This window comes from Patagioenas fasciata, chromosome 5 (assembly GCF_037038585.1).
Source record: "Patagioenas fasciata isolate bPatFas1 chromosome 5, bPatFas1.hap1, whole genome shotgun sequence".
Lineage (NCBI taxonomy): Eukaryota > Metazoa > Chordata > Aves > Columbiformes > Columbidae > Patagioenas > Patagioenas fasciata.
Genome location: NC_092524.1, coordinates 37,240,385 through 37,265,564, shown reverse-complemented (window position 1 = coordinate 37,265,564; position 25,180 = coordinate 37,240,385). Strand labels below are relative to the sequence as shown.

The 25,180-nt window shown below is 35.5% G+C and overlaps 1 protein-coding gene across 4 annotated transcripts in view; it reads right to left on the bottom strand.

Moving 5' to 3' along the window:
- Positions 1-12,258: 12,258 nt before the first annotated feature.
- Positions 12,259-25,180, bottom strand: part of FMN1 (formin 1) — a 204,878-nt gene continuing 191,956 nt past the window's right edge. For all 4 annotated transcript variants that reach the window (XM_071809341.1, XM_071809342.1, XM_071809343.1 and 1 more), the window contains 2 exons: positions 21,927-22,011; positions 12,259-20,856 (listed from right to left, as the gene is read on the bottom strand). In XM_071809341.1, coding sequence (XP_071665442.1) covers positions 20,812-20,856; positions 21,927-22,011 — 130 coding nt within the window. In that variant the 3' untranslated portion in view covers positions 12,259-20,811. The remainder of the gene's footprint in view (positions 20,857-21,926; positions 22,012-25,180) is intronic.

The following is a 25,180-nucleotide window of genomic DNA, read 5'->3' as shown; positions in this document are numbered from 1 at the left end:
ATTTGAATATTAAAAAAAAATGGAGAAAAACCTCCTGGACTGACCTTTTTAATAGCCGGTAGTACCATAGCCTTACTATTTACATGCTAACAAGCTCAGAGATTCATTATAATTTGCATTTGGCCTACATACCAGCTTTGAATTGCAGATACCTCCACTGTGAAATCCTGTGTGCTTTATAGATAGTTCCTGATCAAAAGAATATAAGAATATAAGCAAAAGATATGAGAGAATTCACATACTTTAATCATCTTTCAGGGACACAGATAGAAATAAGATGATTTGTTTCTCCCAGTGAGGTAGGCTAGATTTCTGTTTGGGATTTCTGTGTGTGCTCTGTTGTCCATGTGCTGTGCAGTTGATTTGCACACACATTGTAGGACTGAGGCATCAAGAGCATGTCAGTTTTACCAAGCATGTGCAAGACATCTGAGCAACACATGTGCACAGTAGGTAGGGTGTGTCCTGGACGGGTCAGTGGAAGAGAGAGTGTTGTGGCTCCATGCCAGCCGCCTGTCAGTGGCAGTGCCTGTCTGGGAAGAGGGACATTGTGTTTGCAAAAGTGATGCAGTAAGTTACCTTCTCTTCAGTGGGAAAAACAAAAAACATACACACAAAACCCAAACAAACAAACAAAAACCCCAAACCCAAACAACAACAACAGAAAACAAACAAACAAACAAACAAACAAACAAAGAAGCGCTGGAGAACCAGGGACTGATGTTTCTTTGTGCTGTCCAGTGTGCAGGAATGACCCCAGAGTTCTCACTTTCAAAAGGTTTCCTGAAGAAGAAGCATCAAGTACCTGGTAGAAGACCAAGATGAGAATACTGGTTTGCTTAACCCAATGATCCCCTTACACACTCTTCCTTTGCTTTTTAAAAAAATGTTCATCTCATTCGTTCCATGTAACACAAACCTGCTTTATAAACCACTTCATTAATTACTGAAATACAGCAGTTAACATAGACAGAAGAAGGTCCAAACTTTTTTCTTAGTCTTTCTGGTTACCTAGATGACTGGACAAACTGAAGGCTTCTGAAGGGGAGAGCTGCATCATTTAAAATTACAGGGAGTGAAAAAATTAATGTATATTTGGATTTATTCAAAACACTGGAGGTATCACTGAAAGATGTTTCTAAATAACTATCAGATCTTGGCCTTAAGATATAAAAAGAAATAACCATAAGATTCAGACACCTTGCTTTATCTTTTTTTTTTTTTTATATCAGCTGAGACTGAAAACAGAAATACCCAGCAACACACAGGTATCACTATGAATCCCAGTGTAGATTTTTGATGATGCCTTGTAATGCAGATTCATAAAAACATCAGAAGCCTGTCTGCACTGCCTGCCTGGGAATGTAGGTGATGACTTTAAGGTGCCCTTTGACAATGTGTGGCTTCTGGCTGCCTGAATTCCTCCCCTTGCTTTTGTGGGTCTGGGGGGAGGAGCACAGAAATTTTAACTGTCACTTACTCCCTTTCCTATAATGTCTAAAATATTGCAAGTAAAATTCATAATCTGCCATTTTTGAATGATCAAGGAGCAAAATATGAGGACCAAATTATATCTGACATAAAAGAAGAATGTCCGGGATCGCATTAAGAAAGAAACTTCTGAGTTGCTATAAGCGATAACTCCTCCTTGCTCTGATACAGATGTAAATCACATAGCTTGGGGATGAATCAAATGGAGAAGTTATATTGACTCCAAATAAAAGTTCTTCAAATAAAATTTGAAATTGCCATTTTTGTATTTCTTTTTTTTTAAAGAAGGCCTTATGGAAACAACTGTATTCCAATTCATATTACAAGAGATCAAAAGAATGAAGGTTAAAATAATAACTCCATCTTGCTCTAGAATAATTGAGAAATATATGTTATCCTACTGCCTAGTAATATCAATATGAATTCCAGCAAAAAAACAATTGGAAAGAATTAATGTATCAGCTACAGCTCATCTGGGACAGCAACACTCAAATTAATTAATCGTAATTTTATAGTTACTGCGTGGCATCACAACAGAGAACTGTTAAGTTTGCTTGATTAATGACTAATTTGCAGATCTTAATATTGGTTTTCCTTTAAATTAAAGTTTACTGAATTTCTATGTTTTATAATTAGTTTGTTGAAGGATTAAGGCACAGTCTTTTTTGTATTTAAGAGACATTCCCAATCTTAGCTTTGTATCAATGTATTCTTCTATTCAGATAATTACAAAACTGTGCTATATAGATGTAACATACATATATTTATCTCTCTAAACAAAGGTACAAAAAGCCTAGAAATGCAGTAGATATATTTACAAGTCTGAAAAATGGTCATTTGATAAATTTATAGATAAAAGTACGGGCCAGTGTGCCAAGGTTCTTAATGACATCATACTTTATGAGGGATTAGTATAAGTCAACAATGACAATAATTGCAACAGTAGGCATGAAGAAATTTTTTTTCAAGGAGGGGGACAGGGTTGTATGTACTCAGTAGAGTTTATTTCTAGATAATTACACTTAATGGCAAAGATGAAGGCTAGCTAAACCTCTGTCCTTAGGATCTGAAGGACTTTGAATGCTCCTTAGGAAACAGATGTTCATGAGGAACATGTATTTCCATTTTTGTTGTTAATTTTCTTCCACTCCAAACGAATGAAGAGTCCAAAATGTGGGTGTTAAGCTAAATCTAGCAAATAAAAAGGAGGAAGAAAACTGTCTGTTCAATGGCATTAACTTACTGAATGGATCTAAATCCTATGGTAGGTAATTTGATCTAATTTTTGCAGAAAGGCAAATGCCAGATGTTTGCTCCACTTTGATCTTAATAACACTTTAGGCTGCAGACAATAAGATTGGTTTAAAATTTATTGTCTCTTTGATTTCTCCATTCTAATGCTTTTTAAATTCTTTACACAAGACAGATCTATATATAGGCAACTGGGGTGGCATCAGAAGCATTGTATACTTAAGACATTCTTGAAAACCTCAGTGTGGAACAGTGTTTGCTGTTTCATGCATCAAAACAAAGCCAGATTTTATACAAGCAACATTCAATTTTCTTTTTATTATATTGTGTCCTTTTATTTTGCATATGAAGCTCTGACTGTCGCATCTGTGGCACAGCTCCTTACATGCTTTTATCTTTCAATAACCTTATTAAAAGTCAAGACAATATATTAAATCAACATTAAGCAACAGGAGTTGAAAGAAAAATTAATCCATTCCATTGCATTGGGAGTGTAATCTATGTAGATCTTTAATTTAACTGTTAAGTTGGTTTTAGGATTCCTTTAGTACAGAATATCCTTTAAATGGAGAGCTGCCACTGAACAGACAGCAGTGAAAGCCTCTGAGAAACTGTAACATCCAAGAGGCATCCTACCTGCTGTCAGTTTGGACCTTCACATTCAAGGAGACGACTGTTCTGTGAAAGTGAATTGAACTCAGCTTATAGCTGCTTATTAAGTCACCTCGGGTTTCTAGCAGAGTATCTCGTATATTCGCTCTTACTGAGAAGCAACAAGAAGCGAGACTGAGAACAAATGGTAGAGCAAGACCAATGATTAAAAAGAAACAAATAGAAAAAAACATCCTGGTTTTCAGCCTGAAAGTCTTATCATAATTCTCTGGCATAGTTCAGAGTCATCTGTCCCTTAGATCCATGCATGATGTCTCTAAACAACTGTTTTCACTCTGCTCAGCCCAGTAGTCTGAAAGTTCAAAAAGTAAGAGTCAGTGTTCCTCTGAAGGAAATTTTGAACTTTGTCTAGTGGTGACAGTGCCATCGCTCAGCCAGCTGAGAGAACAGCTACCCTGGTAGGTCTTTTCAAACTGGCAGTGTCGAAACAGTAGCAGAGATCAGCAGCCTCCCTACTTCCCTACCATCAAGTTTAGTTCTTGTGAAAAACTCCTTTGTAAACCAAAAGAAAAATTCCTTCCTTGAGAAACAAGTGTATTTTAGTTTATTACCAAGAATGAAACATTACACACAGAGACACGGTAATAAATATTCTTCTCTTCCTATCACAATAGCAATGACAAGTGAGAAGATTTCCCCTTACCTCACCCTAAGGGAGAAGCTGAGTAAAGCAAAAAACTCTTCCGATGAGAATTGCCTCAGGTTTCTTCCTTATTTTTGCTACATCTCACGAGCTAAAAGATCTTCAGTGTAATCTACTATCTTTATTTGTCACAATTACATTTAAATACTGTTTGCACTATTCCAAGGCATGTTTTGTTGGTCCTCTCCTTGACATAATATACCACCTGTACCATTAGAGAAGGGGCTGTTTGAAAAGACTGGACAACTAGGTGATAAAATATAGGGAATTTTAAATGGCATTTGATTTCAATTAAAGGGAGTGAAGAAGCACTGGTTTCCTAAAAAGGCATGATGTTATGAGACTCCAAAAATCTTTTGCGACACTAGCCTTTGTGCATTATAGTTGAAAGGTGTGTAAAATGGTACCCAATGAAATTTAATGGAAGCCACACAGGGAAAGATTGTAGCCTCAATATTTATCTTTACCAACACATAAAACCACCTTGTTCTGTTTTACTGTTGGTGAAAAAAGAAGGGAGTGTCTATTTCACAGGAGAGGGTAGGAAGTAACAGTCAGTGTGATGGATGGTGGAAAGAAACAGAGGGCAAGAGGGAAGAAATGTGGGCGTCAGGTACTGATCTCAAAGATGAGGTCTAGTCTGCTGTCAGAATGTGTATAAATAGCTTATTAATAACAGGAGAGACGCATTTACATTAGTGTGAAAGGAGGAGTGTACTCAGTTTGTATTGTGTTGTCAGAAATAGCCATTTGGGGAGACTACAGTTTATATTTGTCAGATATGAACAGACTATGCAAGTACAAATCAAGGACAGATCAATTCCTGTGAAAATACTCACTCACCCAAAGGCATTTATTCAGCAGATGACACTGCGGTACCCTCTATCTCTATCAAATCTGTCACATTCGCTCACTGGGGGCATAGCTGCACTTCAGTGTACCACAGAAATCCCAAATAATTTTTAACCTTACAAACATGGCTGCCAGCAACAATTTAATTGCGAAAGCCTGAAGTTTATTCTTTACTTAGCATCTTTCAATGGGTGAGACAAACTCTGCTTTCTGTCCCAGCACACAGAAAAACAAGGGTTATCAGGGAAATTTTCCTTTGATCTTCTATAACAATTATATAATGTTATTGCTGAGCACACCAATATTTAGGAATGATGTTCCATCCTCTCCCTGGTTCTCTTCCCACTTAACCTGCCTGTCACAACAGCAGCTTGGCTGGCTTCTGTCTGGGGCTGACACATTGGGAAAACAAAGACCAAAATCATTTGGTGAGGTGACACCGAGGAGCAGATTTTTATGCTGAGGGGTTTGGTGCTACTTCATCTTGTTCTTGTTGGCAATATCAGAAATATATCTGCAGGGCATCCTTGACGCAAGTCCAACAGCTTGCTGCTGGAATTTCTCTCTGACAGTGCCAGTACAGCCAGCATCTCCTGGGAAGCAATCTTGTTTATTGTTCCATGCCAAGATTTCTTGTGATATTTAGGATATACTTCATTCAGTGTTGCAGGTCTTGCTTGATTTAGGCACCTAAGTTTCATCTCATCTTTGATCTATTATTTCCAGATAAAATTGTTATTGGATAACATGTTTTGGTTCTGGATTTTTCAGATTTCTGAGGCTTAATTAATGTAAGTTGCTGTTGAACAAGATACTGCCTGATAGCTATGGAAAGAGGGTCTCCAATCTGCGGATTGTGTCTGTTAGAATAAATTAAGCACAGTCCTTTCAAATGAAATGTTACAGGGGAACTACAGACTGTAGCTTTTCCTCAGGGCTCACTATTGGTAAAACAATGTGAAACATATACATATATATATATATATATACACATACATACAGTTTTCATCCGGGTCGAAACAGTCTAGAAGCTGGGATGGTAGCTCTAATTTTTCCAGCTTCAACCTTAGTCTGTTTGGCTTTAGGTAAAAACCTAACCTTATAGAACAACGTTGGCCAGGATTTTTTTATGTGTACAGCGCAAGCTGCCAAAGCTTCTAGGTAGGGCTGTGTTTGGGGCAGGACTTCCATAATGTAAGGCCTGGAGTGCTGATTGCCCTCTGAGCTGAAATCGGATGTCACTCCCTGAGGCACAGGTCAGCACGTCCGTCACGCATAGATGAGACCGTCTGCTCCTCTCGGTTGGAGAGGGATGTTATTTTCTTAAGGAGCAGGATGTTATTCCTAGAGGTCTGCCCCTTGGTAGGGTCAAGAGTAATATTTTGTGGTTAATGTTTATGATTAATTTTGGCTGTGGCCTTTCCTTTCAGAATTTGTATGGTTTCAGTTCAAGTTGGTAAGGGGGAAGCTTGACAAGGTTAAGGCGTGAACCATAGACTCACTTTTCCTTCCAAAGCAAATACTACAACAATGCACGTGGGAACCGAGCAGCACATTCCTAAATCAAACCAGAAGATTCACACAGGGAACTAAAGCAGTAGGGTCCAAGAGGGTGGATTTTGCCATTTTTTTTTTTTTTCCTTAATATAAAGGATACATTTTCAGAAGGATGCCTAGGGAATTAGCTCAACACAATCCCAGGAGCAAAAAGGGCAGTTTGGCATCAGATTTCTTGTGCTGACATTACTTAAAAATTAATATCGCCTTTGCCCCTTTTCTCTCAAAATATATCTGCTAAAGTAAGGTGAATGATTCTCAGCTGTTCAATGCTGCTTAAAGAAAAGGACATGCTAGTATCAGGGTATAATGCAAGTATACGTTGAATCTTACCTTTGGAAAATACCCAGATTTTCTGCCTGGCTTTGAATAGGATCTTTAGTTTCATATGCAACTTGTTCTCTTTTTAAGAAGCTTAACTCTTCTCAGCTTCTGGAAACTCTGATTTCCTTTCACATTTTTTATTAATGAAATAGTTTCACAGTAGGCTTGCAGATGGATTTGGTTTGATATTTTAGAAGACACTTAAGAACAGAAGAGATGGGAAACTTCTTTTAAAATCTCAGTGTTCTTTTTGTTGTCAGGGCATGATGTATGGTGCCATAACTTGCTTTCTGTGGCAGTATTGCCAAACAGAGGGCAATGAGTAGAAAAAAGACATACTCTTGTGATAGTGTGAAAACTTAAAAAATACTATTGTATGTAAGCAATAAAGATGACAACTTCAGAAGTGTGTGCATGAAGCCTTCTCAGAAACCTATCTTGGATTTGCATCATCATTTTCGAGTTTTGGAATGCATTGACAAAGTGTGGTGTGGGGAGATCATGATATGAGAGTTTCTGATGTTGACTTTAAATCAGGAAAAAATAGAGGGCAAAATTCAGGTGGTAAAACTCTTCTTTCTCTCTCTCTCCCCCTTCCTTCCTTCCTTCCTTCCTTCCTTCCTTCCTTCCTTCCTTCCTTCCTTCCTTCCTTCCTTCCTTCCTTCCTTCCTTCCTTCCTTCCTTCCTTCCTTCCTTCCTTCCTTCCTTCCTTCCTTCCTTCCTTCCTTCCTTCCTCCCTCCCTCCCTCCCTTCCTTCCTCCCTCCCTTCCTTCCTTCCTCCCTCCCTCCCTCCCTTCCTTCCTTCCTTCCTTTCTTCCTTCCTTCCTTCTTTCCTTCCTCCCTCCCTCCCTCCCTCCCTCCCTTCCTCCCTCCCTTCCTCCCTTCCTTCCTCCCTTCCTTCCTTCCTTCCTTCCTTCCTTCCTTCCTTCCTTCCTTCCTTCCTTCCTTCCTTCCTTCCTTCCTTCCTCCCTCCCTCCCTCCCTCCCTCCCTCCCTCCCTCCCTCCCTCCCTTCCTCCCTCCCTCCCTTCCTTCCTTCCTTCCTTCCTTCCTTCCTTCCTTCCTTCCTTCCTTCCCTCCCTCCTTCCCTCCTTCCTTCCTTCCTTCCTTCCTTCCTTCCTTCCTTCCTTCCTTCCTTCCTTCCTTCCTTCCTTCCTTCCTTCCTTCCTTCCTTCCTTCCTTCCTTCCTTCCTTCCTTCCTTCCTTCCTCCCTCCCTCCCTCCCTCCCTCCCTCCCTCCCTCTCGTCTCTTCTTCCTCTAGGAACTAATTTCTGTAGTCAGAAAAAACATGTCACATCATACTTTACTTTAAAAATCTTGTAAATCTTTAAGGTCACTGAACTTCAGACCCTAAGAGGAGAAATGTTTTGGGAATGAATACACCTCAAACATCTGAAAGCCTTTTGTGATCTAGAATTAAAAGCCTATTATGCCACATCATGAATGCATGATACCATTGCATCTCTCAAAGACAGGGTTGTTACGGTTGTTTCAAATCACATATAAAACTAGCACTGCCAGTCTTCATCAATACGTCAATGGAAATCAAAGACACTCAGGGAAAATACAATGAGGCATGTCACATTTCTGTCTGATTCATAACAAATCAACAGCACAAAATACCGCAATAGATGTTGCAAGTGTGACTGGCAAAGAAAACTTTCAACCATCATCATACTGCTATTTTTTGAGGCTAATAAGAGAAGCAAAAGATTAAAAATATAGACATCAAAATTTAAAAATGTGTCCCTTAACTCACACACATGGTCCTTTGGAACTCACTTTATATGGCCATTTTTGGGTCAAGCCTTTCATAACAAATTAATTTCAAATTTCACTGCTCAGCTAATTATATAATTGTAAATTCTCAGTGGTCGATTGACACTAGTTTGATTAGTTACGAATTGTGTGGTAGGTTTTTGTGCCTGACTCTGTGACTAATAGGGACTAAAATAAAAATTTGTAAGTATTAGTCCAAATACGTAAAGTATGACCAGTAATCTGGCTGAGAAATTCGGAGATGAATTAATGGACCCATTTCAAATAGCTTAATCATTGCAGTCCTGGAATTCACAGTTCGAATAAATTTCATTATTAGCAATGAACAAATGTTGGAGCTGGATAAATGCACATGAAACTAGCAATGGTTTCTTAAACAGGGAAGAAGAATGAGGAAGACAGAAAAAATTACAAAAAGGAAACAATGCAAAAGAAAAAAAAAAGAAAAGAAAGGAGAAGCCTTATAACATACTGTGATTGAAAAAAATAATTCCTCACTCACCCCTTACCTCCTTTTTAAGAAGCTGCAGAGGGTTTTCATGAAGGCCCAGCATGCCTAAACAAGTTTCACTTGGAAAGAATAAGTTGTAAAAGTTAAATCACCACTTATTTCTTTTGAGCCTGTCTTCAGCTGTGATCTGTGGAGCTTTAGTTTCTCTTGTATATAACACAGTAGTATGAGACCAAGCTTGAAAAATCCTAACTCTTAAGTGTGTGCGAATTAACTTTGTAAGAACAGTGTTTCTTCAGCAGTAGCCAGTACAGTCGATAGCCTATATGGAAACCAGAAACTTCTGAAGCCCATATACCTGTTCATCCACCATCTTGCAGAAAAGATACAGCACATTTATGAATGCCACAGATAATATGCAAGATGCAAAAAACATAGAGCAAATAGATGGAATGAAATGCAACAATTATGCAGCAAGTAAAACTAAGACTTGCAAACTAGCAACTTTTTTCATCCTTACCAAAAACACAGCAGGAAGGGAAAGGCAGATATCCCATTTGTCTGGCTTTGTGGTTTGTACTTTTTTTGCATCTGGAATCCCTTGGTTTGTTGACTCAGGTAGTGGCACTCCCAAGACCAAGGACTGCTAGTGTATTTGCCCTAGTGTATTCATCAATATTTGCATTGTTAATTTCATTATTTTGCAAAGCACCTTGGGATGTGTCTCATGAAAGAGGTTATACATAGAAATCTCCAGTCTGCTTTAATTAAAGTTTTCTAATAAGCACGTGTCAAACATTACTGTCATCAGCACATTTGCTTTTAAGTTATTTCAATAACTACAGTATTCCAGCTTTTAATATTGACTTTTGCTAACTATCCTTTCCTGAACTAATGGATGCATGAAAATTTCATCATATATTTGTGAAATATAGATATTAAACCTATGACAGAATAAATTTATTTTGTCATATAAATAGCTTAGCTTCTATTAGAGGATGTGTGTGTATATATACATAATAATATACACATGCATATATATATGTATGTATCTGCACATTGACAAACAAAATTACTTAGGAACAATTGCCTGCTTTTATCTCCAACTTTAACTCATGGATAAATAGTTGTAGTATTTAGAGATATGTAACTGCAGCTCTGAATTTATTTAATCATATTAATCTCATCTGCCTGTTAACTAGAAGCAGACATTTCGTCTTAAAGTACTTAACAGCAGTCTATCATAAATTCATTCTGCATTTATTAAATAGTACCTTTCAATAACTCTAGAGCTGAAATACAATAACAATTATATAATGAAGATATCTACAGCATAAAAAGTCAGGTTTATGTCTAATGAGAGCTTTGTATGTTCAGAAGATTAACATTTATTTTAGAACTTCAGGATTGGTCTCACTATTTTGGATTTTGTCCAATTTTGGTGTTAATATGTAGGTTTATTCTTGGAAATAAACTCACTTGATCTGATGTATTTTCTTCCCTGCATGTGGTATTTATCCCTCATGATAACTAGCACAGCACTATGGCAAATACTGCTCTTTGGCTACATCTTGTGAGTTGCTGAAAAAATCTTGCATTTCAAGAAGCCCAAAGACAGTTCAAGAACTTCAGGACTCCAGCACTTCTCTTGGACCTGAGGGTCAAATTTAGGTTCCTAATGAACACTAAACCAGTTGTTCATGTTGAGAAAGAAAAACAAGCTGTCATATGACATCTTGGCATATCAGTAAGATTCCAAGCAAAAAAGCTTAAAACATCTGTCTTTTCAGCCAACAGCACACTATTTCATTGTCTTAAAGGATAAAGAAACTAGACAATAAATAATAAGAGAAGGAAAAGAGAGCAACTATGTCGATGTTGGATTGCTTTGGCTTAGCTAATTTTAATTAGGATGATCTAACTCATTACATATGTGCTTAACTGTTTGGTGTCTATCTCAATATTTCTTCCATGCTCATCATCGTGGTATTTAAGCACCTACCATGTCTTCCCAAGATCTACATGTCTCCTTCTCCTCTACAGAAAACTGATTGCAAACAGTTCTTCACATTTGGTTAATGTCTACATCTTGGTGATTATTTCAATCTGGCATCTTCAATTCATTGTATGGCTGAAATCCTTGTTCAGACCCTTGTCTTTTCCAGTCTCAATGCAGTAGTATTTTCTGTGATGAGAAATGAAACTTTTCAAATCAAAAACCATTGGTTTGATCATGTTGCTCTAGATTTGTTGAGTATTTGCACTGACTCTCTCTTTTAACCTGAGTAGTTATGATTTTCAAGGTCTGTCACAGAATATCTTTGCTCTTATTCTCTGTTGACATGAGCACTCCAGCCTCTGATTTGGTAAAGATAATGATTTCCAAACAAACACACTAACATCGTTCTCAGAAACATCTAAAACCAAATAACATTCTTCTATTTTAGCTTATGTGATGTGTGATGACTAAACCCCCTCAAAACTAGCTGAAATACACCAGTTTTTAGAGAGTGGTTGACCATTCTGGTGAACATACTTCCAGTTTCCGTACTCTCCTAATGGTCAGTTGCTGGATGAATTTACTCTATAATTTTATACTGAAATGGTAATTGCTATGTATGCTGATTGTAGAGAAGCTGAAAAATAAAATCTCTAATGATCTACAGTGTGGTTTCCTACGCTATCAGTCTAGAGTAATAAAAGTAACCATAAAATATTGATAAAATTACAATGTAACTTTTTTTTTCCTTTTTTTTTTTTTCCCTTAGATAATGAAACCTAAATATTAGTGTCTGGAGACATGATTGATACTTGCCTTTGAGATACTATTTTAGTATAATTTTGTGGGCAGTATGCTCTGAGTTACTGAAAAGAATCGAAGAGCTTTTCAATATTATGTACTTGGAAATGTGACAAGTTGCCGGAAGTGGCATGAGAACTAAAAGAAAATCCAGATCCCCAGACGTGTGTGCAAATTGTTTCAGATGCAAACTCCTCCCAACATTTATTAAAATATCTTCATGAAATTTAAATTGGTAAACTACCTATTTGAGTTCATTGCAGATCCCCAAAATATTGTGTATCTTTTTAACAAGCACACTGAACCTGGAATATTAACTGGATCAGTAAAGCAGTGTAAATATCAAACATTATTTAGACAGAATTATTTAAACAGAGAAACCTACAGTATCTCAAAATAGAATTTGAATACAAAAATACAACTGATAAGATGAATAAAAATACTGAGGAGGAAAATATAGTCTTTTATTTACAGTCAATGGTTCCTTAAGAATTTAGTTTAAAAATAAATACTCCATACCACTACTGTAACTTTTACAAAGTTAATAATGTGCACATATTGTTTTTTGAGAAAATTAAACTTTCAGATGCATAGTAGAAACACACACACAAATGTAATTACAATGACAAGGAGGGAAAAAAAAACCCACCTGAATCTACTTAGCTTAGTCTTTTTGAACAATTATAACAGATTTAGTCAGGAATCACCCAAAGGAGTTTGACTCCTGAAAACCAAAAAACTTAAACCTAATATTCTGTTATTTTTGCTGTACATTCTGTGGCATGAAAAATGCAAAGTTGAGATTAATTCAAATGACAACAAATATATAGCTGCTGAGTACGTGTGAACATTCAAGCAAACCAGATTTTTATTAAAGCAAATCCCATATGGACATGAGAGACTTAAACCCTGTTATGTCTGTGAAACTTGCTAGGTACATAGAGAATATAAAAAGCAATGCGAGAGAATTTGCTGTTTTGCTACATCTTCAAAGAGAAGGTAACCAGCCAAAGAGGCCTGTATTTTGAGAGCTTTGGGTAATAGCGAGAGAGGGAAGAGAACCAACAACAATAATGTTCAACAGTGCAACTATTCAACTCAAAATTACTGGAAAGGGAAACAAAGAAAAAATTCAAAATAACTAAACGAAAGTTGAAAATCATACTATAATCCTACTTTCCAGAGGCCAACTCTGATTCCTCTCAAAATATTTTTCCATTTTTGCTTCCTATAACTTCTGAACATGGTGAAGCTTTAAGATTTGTACTTCAGAGACTAAAGGCTCAGTACAATGAGAGGGGCAGCTTTTCTTCTTGAGGCTGATATACCCAAAAAAAATAAAGTGTCATTATAATAAATATAGATTAAAAAAACCCCTATAAAACTAATTCTTTACTTGGCATTCTCTCAAGAGTGTCCCTATACTGAGATATATGCAGATGAAACTGTGTTTTTCAGGCTACAGTAGTTACCAAACTGACCTTCTGAGCCAGTACACAGGCTATTTTGTCTGACTACTACTCAAGCCCCTGTTCAAGACATGCTAGATTGATTTTCTGAGATAATATAATCTCTTAATTAAAACAAAGAAAACCCAACACTTCAACAGGAACTTATGTGAAGATGCACATCTTCAAACGAAAATTGGCTAGAAACAAATAGTGAGATTTATATGGCTCCAATATATATAAATATATATATATATATATATTTTTTTTTTAACCAACTTTTTCATTTTGGATACGTTACAGAGTCTCTGTACTCAGTCCCTGCCTAATTGGTGGAAAATATGTATAAATGTAATGGCAAAATACTCAGATATGTGTATCACACATACTTCTGGTCTGGAATAGCAGAGAAGTCAATCGCCCAACTAAATGCGTAAGTTCTGCCTCCTACCCAGAGACAGGCTTTCCTGATGTAAAATGGTAAGTAACAGCAATCCCTGAAAATGCTGTATCAATTGCCTAACTCCTTGAAACTGAGTTGTGTTCAACTTAGGTGAATTAAGAGGGTTGAACTCGTGCTCAGTAAAGCTGTGTAAGTCTTCATTATGGTTTGGAAGTTAATTGACTTCTCCTCACCCAATAGTTGAGTTGTTCTTGGATCTTCAGCAACCAGTTTGGTAAGGATGTGACTTTACTTTTAATAAAAGGAGGAGAGTGGGGAATTCTATGAATTGCTGAAGAAAAACGGTGATGAGGAGTAGTTTCCCCTACCAGTTTGCTGAATTTGAACATTGCAGAGAATCTTGAAGGAATGAGATTCACAGCTGAACCTTCTAATTTCTTTACAGCCCTTCTAAAACACACCAGACTGTATCACAAAATGAATAACCGTATGAAAAGGAATCGGAAAAAAAATATTTTTTTTTTAATGTGGAATGAAAACAGTTTTATTCCTTCACCTTCCTGTCAGATTTAAAGAAGTATAGAATAGAACTGTGACTTTTTTTCTATTTTGATTCATTACAAAATGGTACCTTCCCCCTAAAATCTCAAAGATAACCACAACACAAAACTTCATTATAGCAAGAAAAAAAAAAAAAAAAGAACTATAAGAAGAACATGGCTTTTCTCCAGTTTATAGTGATTAATTGCTAATGGCAATACATTCCTTAAAGTACTTTACAACTAAGAAATACGCATCAGGTGAGATACAACATATAAGTTCATTTGCTGACTATTGATGCTCCAACAGTAGGAAATAGTGCTATATTATTCGACCTCCACACAGTTTTCTATGACATATTATCTGTGGATAGTTGCCCAGGATGAGCATTTGTTCAGCTACAGTGGAATGCATTTAGAGCATGCCAAATGAGAAAGTAAAAATATGGAACTACAAGTACCATTTAATTTTTTCTAATGTGTAATTCAGATTGACAAATACAATCTTGTTCAGATTCAAAAAAAGATTAAAGAAATGCTATTGACCAGTGAACAGGCTTTACAGCTCCTCTTGAGGAGGAGCTTAAGCCACTTAAGTCATTTGAGCCTAACCTATAAGGATGCTGTGTGTCAGAGTCAACACAGCCCATGAATCTCAGACAGTGCTCTTTAGGACTTTGAGCTTATCCTCCATCCTTCAAAAGCTCCCAGAGCTCCAAAACCTTTTGAGGCAGATCCTACCACAGAAAAGAAATCTTTGTCTCATACTGGGATAGTTCAGGATAATTTTCATAACAGGATTCTAAAAGAGATTTTATTTGGTCCCATAATGTCTTCTATGGATATTATTTACTGTGTGAGCCACAGGAAAACTTATATAAATAAAACTACTTGCATATATAAGCACTTACACTATCAGCCTCTATGGAAAGGCTTAATGTTACCTCAATATTAGATTCTTGAAGATGACATTAAGGTGACAAAGTATGAAATGAAATTAAACAGATATATATATATATATATATATATATATATATATATAATCATTGCCTTTAATTTACTCTAAGATGACATCTGGCAGAAACCAGCCACAGGAAAAGCAATGCTGTTCTACACTACGGGAAACCTTGTGCTACTTGATAATGTCCTCCCAGGAAGGTGGTACACTTATCAGCTATCTGTTTGATATTTTTATTTCATTGCTTCTTAAAACAAATGTTCTCTTATACTCAATGCTTACATTTTACAAAGAGGCCCTAATTTAAAAGTTTGAATTCTCTGAGGTATCAAATCAAAATTATTCAAAGCCAGTTGAAGCTTGCCAAATTTACTGACAATATTACAGAGTTTAGATGTATCATATTTTAAACAAGTTGGAAAAAACCTATCATCCATCTTAACAGTAATGTTTCTAAGAGATTTTTTTAATTGAAAAAATGAAAAAAAAAAAAAAACAGGAAGAAAAGTTCTTGCTGGCATTTTGATAAAAACTTGGAAAACCAAGTACTTTCGAAGAGTTCTACCAGCTTTGCTTGCACAACTTTTAAAATTTAGATCTCCAAAACAACTGCATAAAATTGGTATGGTTCAAACCCTATTGAGCAGTGGAAATGTTTGCTAATGATATTAACAGGTCAAATGTGATAATTCACTAAAAGGAGTAACGGATGCTTAAATTTTGCATCACGTTAGCTGCACACAAGGTAAATTCCCTTGCATATCCTCAAACCTTTGACAGATACTAAGGAACTAGAGCTTCTGTAATTCTGGGATTTCACATTGCACAATCCAAAATGCCAGTTTTCTCAGACCTAGCTTGGGAATCTCTAAAACAGTGTTGAATTCCTGAGGATATAAATTTGCTACTTTGTAAATACCACAAGATGCATCAGACAGATATTAATGAATTAATCATTTGAAATACAAATGTTTGTAATTTGATAATGTTTTTCCTGCATTGTGTTGGTCTACACCACCCTATCTGTCATATTTTAAATTTAAAATCACAACAAAGAACTCTTCCGGCTTGAATAAGAACATTTCGTTAGAGCTGAGACAAAAATACTTTATTAAGTCTTTTGACACACTTATTCTTACATTTTTCTGTCTAAAGAAACTATTTGAACTGTTGAGTCAATGGATATGGGATGCCACTTAAGTACATCTGAACCGAGTCCAATAAGCTGTATTAGACTACATAAACCTGTCAGAAAGATGTTCCATCCTGTTCTGAAAGCATCAGAAAATGGAGGAACCACAACTATCTTTGCTAACTTCTTCCAGTGGTTAACTGGCCTCATTACTAATAGTTTGAAATTTATTTCTAATTTTAATTTATCTCATTATAAGTGGTTTTTTGTTTGGTTGGTTTTATTTGTTTGCATGTTTTTGTGTTTGTTTGTTTGTTTGTTTTAATATATTCTTCCTTGCTGGCTCAAGGAACCATTTAGTCCCTAGTATTTTTTTCTCTTTGAAGCAACTTATTGACTATAGTCATTACCTCTTAACTTGCTTTTTATTTTTCTTTACATTTATGTGCAAATACATAGGCTTATCTTCAGAAGAAGAAGACCAAAGAGAACTCTCCAGACTGCAAATCCTGAAATTCACTAACTAAACATTAATAAATTCTGAAGGTATTAAAAAAAAAAAAAATGAAAGGGTGGGGAGAGGTGGGAGGGACAAAGAAAGAGTGAGATCCATAACAATATTGAACAAAATCAAGACAAGGCCAAGAATGAGCATAAACAAAGTGGGTATGATTTTCTGAAAATATGTTTACACAGGTGCCTAAACACAGATTAAGAAGGTGGATTTTCAAAAGCACATAAATGCTGTAATGAGGTGAATAGTTCTAACTTGCTTGTGTGTTTCTGAAATTTCAAACCCACACAAGATTAAGGCATCTATTTTTAAGATATTGACCTGAAACAGTAAAGAAATAGCATTATTAAATGAGTAAATGCAGAGTCTTCCACTGCCCCACATTCATCAGCTAGGAAAGGTGTTTAGATCTATGAAAGAAATTGCTAACAATATACTGGAAAATCAGGGCAATAAGAACCCTGTACCTCATATGGAAAACAAAATATTTTATTCATTTTTCATGTAGAAAAAAATTTGACTGCTCAGAGATACCCTGGCTGTTTAGATCTTGTTGGAGCAGATATCCTCAGCAATTCAGAAAGGTTGAAATCCTATGTAAACTTTATCCTTCCTAGAATCTCTTGAGATGTTCAATTATTTTTCTCTCTGCTTTTTGAATATGCCATCTGTTCTACTTTAATCTTCTGTATGTACAGAAATTATACCAAAGTATAATACTATTCAATCTAGACAGTTACAACCCTATAATGAAGCACATGATTAAACATTTACATGGGTTAGTCATGGAATAACACCTGGGCAGTTTTCACAGATTAATAAGAACATAGTGAAAATATAATTTATATTGTCAAAATATCTCAGGGATGCTAAAAGGTCTTTAATTTTTAAAGCAGTAAGTGATAATGTAAATAAGGTAAAGACCACTTCACAAATTATTGATATTTACTCATTGAAACTGAATTCTTCCTAGTACTTTGATTTGTGAATCAGTAAAGTATATAGTTTTCCTGAGTAATATGCACCTACTGAGTAATACAGAGTTTAACAGTGCTTTGCTTTAGAGTCTTTGAGAAGCTTGGCAATAACAGATGAGTTGAAAACAAAACAGAAAACAGGAGAAAATTCTCTTAAGCCACATCTACTTTGTGGTCACAGAGTGACTTCTATGCAGTGTAGACATATTTTAAAATACATAGCCCAGAAAATTCTAACTGTCTAGATATTGCTGTTTGGCTTCATTTAGTCCACTCTTTACTTTTACTTCCTTAACAGCCATGTAGACATGTACCAGAGACTTCCATTCCATCTTTTTATTTTCTTTCTTTTCTCCTTCTGTCCTTTTATTCCACCCAGACTAGAAAGCTCAGGGTAAAGTCAGGCACCAAACTAAATGCAAGCTTAAACCAAAACTTTTGGTGCCACTTGGTGACCCAAGATGAATGCTGGTTGATGCTTGCTTGTTATATCCATAGTATCTACATATTTTATAATTACACAGCTTACATGGAAATACATTATCGGTTAATACCTCTTCTCTAATACAACATTTCAGTTAAGGTCAGCAGGTATACCATTGTCACTTCGATCACCGTCTGAAGACACCTCTGGGTATCACTAGGGGTGTAAGAGTGATATTTATCTGATGAATTCCATCAGAGAGTCTTAAAGTCTTGAGAGAATGAGTAAAAGTATGGGTGAATTCTTTTCTTCATTTAAAAATAGTTCAACTAGCAGTAGAGGATTTAAGTCATGGGTGAAGCTGGAATCATAATGTCTATCTTGAAAGGAAAATCAGTAGATTTGAAGATGAGGAAGAAACAATGTCTCTATGCTACGTTTTTGAATCTTCTGAAAAAGTAACCTAAATTCTCAACACTTTGGCAAAATTATAATCTGAAAAAGGAATTATAAATCTGATCAAGGAATGCTTTACATCAATAATTTTAATCCCTTTTTACATACACCTTTCAACATTTCAAAATGAAAAGTCAATTTGAACTCAAAAACAAAACTTCACATTTAGAAATTTTGAAACAAGATACTTCAATAATTTAAAAACTATTTCCATAATATATTTCTAATGAGAATTTCCAAAACCAATCTTTTTTTTTTTTTTTTCACAAAGAGTTCTACTCTTGTTGACTAATATTTCAAGCAGAACGTTTCACTGAAAAATTCCCGATCAAGTCAAATGGCAACATACACTATCTTCGTGATAGGTGGAAAGCCATATCAAACTCAACATTTGTTTGCTTAAACACTCATCAGAATTGCCTTGCTTCTTGTTGTTCTTTGGCTTCCATAAGCATGATTGCTCCTGTTATTATTATCACTAATAATATTGGAAACAAATGTACCTATTTGGTGGAAGAAGGCAAACTTAAATATTTAGAATTTCTTTCTCTGCAATGGGAATAGTCAAACTACAAATCAAATTACTTTTGCTGATATATTGTTGTCTGCTTTCATAAGAATTATGCTTACAATCTTGAGTGTAAGGGATACCTGCAGCAGCTAGAAACTCCAAAAGATACAAGGAATCTTGCTTCCCTTATTTTTATTTATGCAGGAATGAGAGAGATACTCATTTAAGAAACCTGCAATATATGAAATCTTTAAGTTAAGGACTAATACCTTCCCCCATAACCTTTTTGTACTTTTTGCTTTACCTACATTCTTAACCAACTTCAAACACCATTATCATAAAGAAGTGGATGTCTCTCTTATGGACAGCAAGTAGAATCATGTTTTCTCTAGTTTGTTGTGCTTATGTACAGGCCATTACCTATTTGTATTGAAAAATCACTTTTCTGTTTTACCTTAAATTAACTTCTGATTCAAGGTCTCTGTGTAAGAGTCCGAATCCCTAAAATACAGTAAGGATCCTCAAGTAACTGTGGATATTCTTTAGGGTTTTTTTCAGGCTATGCTACTTTATGTGCAAAGGTTATAATGTTACAAGAGGACAGTGAGACTCTTATTTCTTCCTCATTTTACTTTTAAAATTATATATATATGTGTGTGTGTATGTATGCTGGACACATTCTTCATACAAATATAGTGGGACAAAAGCAGACTGCATAATGTATTTTAGAGGGAGATATTCACTGTTTAAAAGAAAGCTTTCAATAGAATGGAAAGCTAGAGAATTAATGGCAAATGTGTAGCTTCATGGAGACATATCATTGTATTTCAGTTCAATGAATAATGACTAATAAAACCATCATTTTATGGAACTGACATTTTCAATATTCACTGTAATAAAAACACATTTTCCTTTTGAAGCGCAAAATTCAGGAAATGTTAGGTTAAAACCATAAAAAATAATGAATCAGTCATGCCATCAATCATAAAACTAAATAATTTGAAGCTATTCCTTTTCATGTGCAAAATATTGCTTCCATTTTAAAGTATGGCATAAGCTCCAGGTTCTATAAACATATTTATAGTAAAATACAGCATAAATCTATAATTACTTTTAATCAGTTTTAGAAAGATGCATCCAGCACTTAGACACTGTGAAATTATTTAGAATCAGTCAATTTTACCTCAGTTACTGCTGAAGTAACAAAAAGTATGATATAATAGTCTTTTGTGAGCTGAATGGTATATTTGCTTTCCTCTACCTAAAGCCCTGTAAATAACCTACAGGTTGTTAGTCATTGCTTAGCATCCACGATGCTCATTTTAGCTCTTCCACATTAATGCATTATTCACAGAGTACTTTAAATCAACATTAACAACCAGATGCATTTTAAGCGATGTAAGGAAGAGTTACAGAAAATAATTTTTAGTTCCCATGTAAAAACCTTCTTAGAATTCCCTCCACTGAATATATAAACTCCTCTGAAGGAACTGAAAAGTCTTTAGTGGATTGTCTTGGAACAGATTAGAAAAGCACAATTCAGTATCTAATATAAGGTGCTCCTTGGGCCATGGATGTAGTAAAGCAACATGCAAGGTATGAAGTACACTATCATTTTTATCTTTCTTCTTTCAGTTGGCTGTCACGCTGGCTTCCTTTTGACGTAATCTTTCTTTCTGTTAATGAAAAAGAAAGAGTTTTACTATCATTCTTGTCTATAATTTCCACCTCCTCTCAAGTTGCCATGAGCATTCGGTCTAGAAGACTGAGAAGTACTAAATGAGTCAAAGTACATTAGAGTTTTCTTTAATTAAAAATAAATTAATGTCTGAAGCATCCATGAAAAGTTCAGAACCAGGTCATTACTTACTGTAGAGAAACTGAGCTTGCTTTAGTTATACACTGGTCAAATACTGTGTACCGTTAAAAATATGCAGATCTGTGAAGACCAGTGGAGCCACAGAAAACCAGATACCTTTCCAATTCATGTGAGTCTAATACCTTCTCTTGTCTGGAATGATTTCTGCTGACATAAAGGCTCTAACTTAACATTAGCTAGATTATGTTGTTTAGTGACCCAAACAAGTGTAGTCCTTCATATCTCTGCTGCCTGGTCTGCAACTGATATGCTCTGCTGGGAATGGAAATATCTTGATTCCTTCATGCACATTTTCTTCCCTTAGTCTCTTGCTTCCTACAGTTTAAGAAATGCTGATCTAACCTGTGTGCCTTGCACAGAGACAGAGAAGGTTTTATCTACAGTGTAAATTATTAGTCTTCTTTTTCTGTCATATCAAAAAAACTGGGAAACAGCAAGAAACAAAATGGGGATTTAATCCCTTCTACCGTTATTCAATACAGCAAACAAGATTTTGTAAGCTTTTGAAAAAAAAAAAGACACTTGGCCATTGGGCAAATGTATGCAGCCTACACAGCATGGAAGAAAATACAAGAACCTTCAGTGGAAGCGGAGAAGAAACCAGAAGAACAGCTCTTACCATATTTTGCTGTATAAAGTAGCAGAGCCACGCTTAGGCATACCTAAACTAAGTTTTAAACTTATCTGTTGGACTACCATAGGGCATAAGCTTAAAGGTTTCTCCTTGGGAAGAAAACCACTCTGCTATGCCCAAACTAAACATGTTACATTACACTTCAGGAACAGCAGAAGCACATCATCATTCTCAATGACAAGAATAGTGTCACAAAAATCCTTCCGAGTGTCATACTGAGAAACACATCATACCAGGCTAGCTGTAGGATTGATTTTCTTCGTTTCAACTTTCTTCTCTGCAGTTAACTTGCTTACTGATTGTTGAGCCACTTTAATTCTGAAACAAAAAACATAGAAAATACATTGTTAGATTCAAAGAAATTAAAGCTGTGCTGGCTCTGCTTGGTATATGCTCCATCTGTAAGAACCATCACCCCAACATTTTAGCCACATTAGTCTAATGGACTGCTATACTATTCAAAGGTACTTAAGAAAGTACCAAAGTAGATCAGAACACATTTTAAAACAGAGAAAATCAAAAGCAAAAGGACAGTCTGTCAGTATTGCTCACTGAAAATGTCACCAGGCAAACTATTTCTCTATTCTTGCAGGGTCTGGGCTTTATAGAGTGTATTTCCTACCAAAAATACTGCAGTATCAAGGCCAGAAGATAGTCCTCTGAAAAGAAAACAAAAGCTAGTTGGCTCAATCTCTTGTGTATATAGAATGTACTATTTTAGTAGGCCATTTGCCAGGCTACACATTATATTTCCTCTGAAAACCTTGAAATGGAAGCGTCTGCCAGTTTCTCCTTAATGTTTTCCCCATTGTTTTACATAGACTGATCAGCCTCACTGATGTGATTGGAGGAGAGGCAAATCAGAAGAGCTTTTTGTCTAGGGATAAAGCTGGCTTCTGTGCAACTCCAGACCAGTTTACTAAAAGCACTATTGAGATAAAGGGAACGAAGAACATGGATCTGATTCCTCAGTTTCTTGCCTTTTGCTCTTATGGTCTTGTGTACAGAACCCTTGTTTCTGTAGGAATTTAACAAGAAGAACACATTCAGCAGTTTAATCAGGAGGAAGAGGAGAAACAGAGAATTTAACCAAAAAGGACTTGACTCACCTATTACAGACAGCGGAAAGGGCAGGAGAAATTATGTGCTAAACAGGGATAAAGGGGAAAGAAAATTCTTTGCACTCCTAAGACAGGATCTGCCCAGCTATCAGTGACTTGAAAATGCTGATGCTATAAACACCTACTTTACAATTCTATATGCAAAATGCAGAGGGAAAGGAGTTGTGAGTGAATTTTTACAAGCAAGGAGAACTCAGCAAAACAATTTTCGCTAATGCACACCAAATCAGTCTATTACTATAAACACCACATTTCTTGGCACTCTTGAACTGAAAAATTCTACTTTCTTCTATTTATTTTTTCCCACTGGCAGAAATAATTGCTATGTCCAGTTAAAAAGTATTTAAAATACCATGTCCAGTTCAAACTGCTTTCGTCACACTCAATTTTTGAGGAATTTTGGAAAAAAAGCAAAAAGGAAAGTGGATTATAGCTGTAATTACTGATGTGTTCTTCCTTGCTGTAATACTAGCAGCAAACTAGATTATTTAAAAATATGGAACATATTCATAGGTTCATTGTTGTGTTTATCCATGCTCAGTGTTGGCAACTATAAGTCTTTCTCCAAGCTATGCATTTTAGAAGCATCTACTGAGTGGTTATTGGTGTTCTCTATTTCCAGTGCTTTAGAACAAGAGGAAACAGTTAAACTACTTTTAAGTAAACTTATTTTCAAAACTGCTTAGCTACACCATTGAGTCAAGCTGTAAGTACACCCTTAAATTCACAAATATGGAATTATTATTCTGTACATTTTAAAATATATTTGAAGTATTTTGAAAACTTAGTGTTCCCTTTTTCTACAGGCAAACAACTAAGTGGCAACACACCGTTCCATGTTTTTTACAAATTTCCATTAATCAGCACAGTTTACTTCTTAATGATGGACGAGGGCAGCCAATGGACAGCAGGCTATTCCTCACAGCTGCAAAGTTTATGCAAAGATGATGGCGTTTCAACTGAGAGTATTCAGGTTCAGCAGAATCACATTGAGGGATCAGCTTCTAAATGTTTCCCTGTTTTGAGCACATTTTCGATCATACTCTCTTTCATCCTGGGATTGTTTTCCAAATAGTTATTTAAATGCTTAGAGCCCTATTTTTATCTGGAGGGAGAATTCTAGGGTTTACAAACTTTTAGATTTAAAAAGAAAATTATGCCTGTCACTGATTTAGGCCTGGTTCTGTGCATCTGATTCCATATTTGCACAGTTTCCAGGAAACCTGGATTTTTTAAAAATTGACTGCATAATTTGGAATACAAAATAAAAATAAAGCAGCTCACAAACATGATTTTAATCATGTGATATTTGGCTCATAAAAATGACAGATTAATTATATATTACACTTTAGTCACCTAGGGAAAAAAGACATCACTTTGCTAATATATGACTGACAAGATTAGCAGGTATTATCAGAAACATAAGTGCATAATTTAAAAGGAATGTGATTCTTTGGGACTTTTTAAAATCACATGGCACCGAGGTTGTACAGGTACCTTATAAATTAAAAGAATTCTTTGTTAAACATGGACAGGATATTAGAAGTGGCTAATGTGTTTGGAAGCACTATCCTTGAAATGAGAAGAATGAAATGGCATGAAAACTATTAAATTAAAGAAAAAAAAAAACTAATAGCAGAAGTCTAATCTTCATATTTTTAGATTATTTTACTTCCATTAAAAACACCCTAGATATGAACACATAATTATAATTCTCCATTAAAGCTTTGACAGTCTTCCATCAAAACTTTCAACACCCCCTATATTCTTCACCTGCATTTAAAGTTGAATCTATGCACATTTGACTGAGTATGCACATTTTACTGATAAGTAAAACCAAACAGATCACTTACAGAAAGAATGATTAGCTAGTGACCAGACAAACTCTGTTAATTCAAAGGTATGCTTCTATTCTGTTCACTCTGTAATATTCTAACACGTCTCCTTAGCACAAATAGAAATAATGTCCTTTTTCAATAAATCATATGATAACTTTGTCTGAACAGTTTTCATTAATATACCAAGATTAGAAGAATATTAAAATTAGAAGTAAAATTGGAGATGAATAAGGTACAGAAAGAAAACTACAAATAAAGCATATTCAAAATGATAGAGCTAAACTAGTAATTATCTTCTGATCTTTCCTTAGACCCATATATACTATTAACCAATCTGCAGATATACCACACAACGTACTATCCTTTTTAGTTAACTTAAAATAAACTATTACATCTATTATAAAGTTAAGGCATTAACTGTAGTTTATGAGAATTCATATCGATGTAAATTGTTTAACTTCTCCTTATAAAAGTATAAACTTCCTCGACTATTTTTAATTGCTCATCAATTACTTGTTCAAAGTCTGT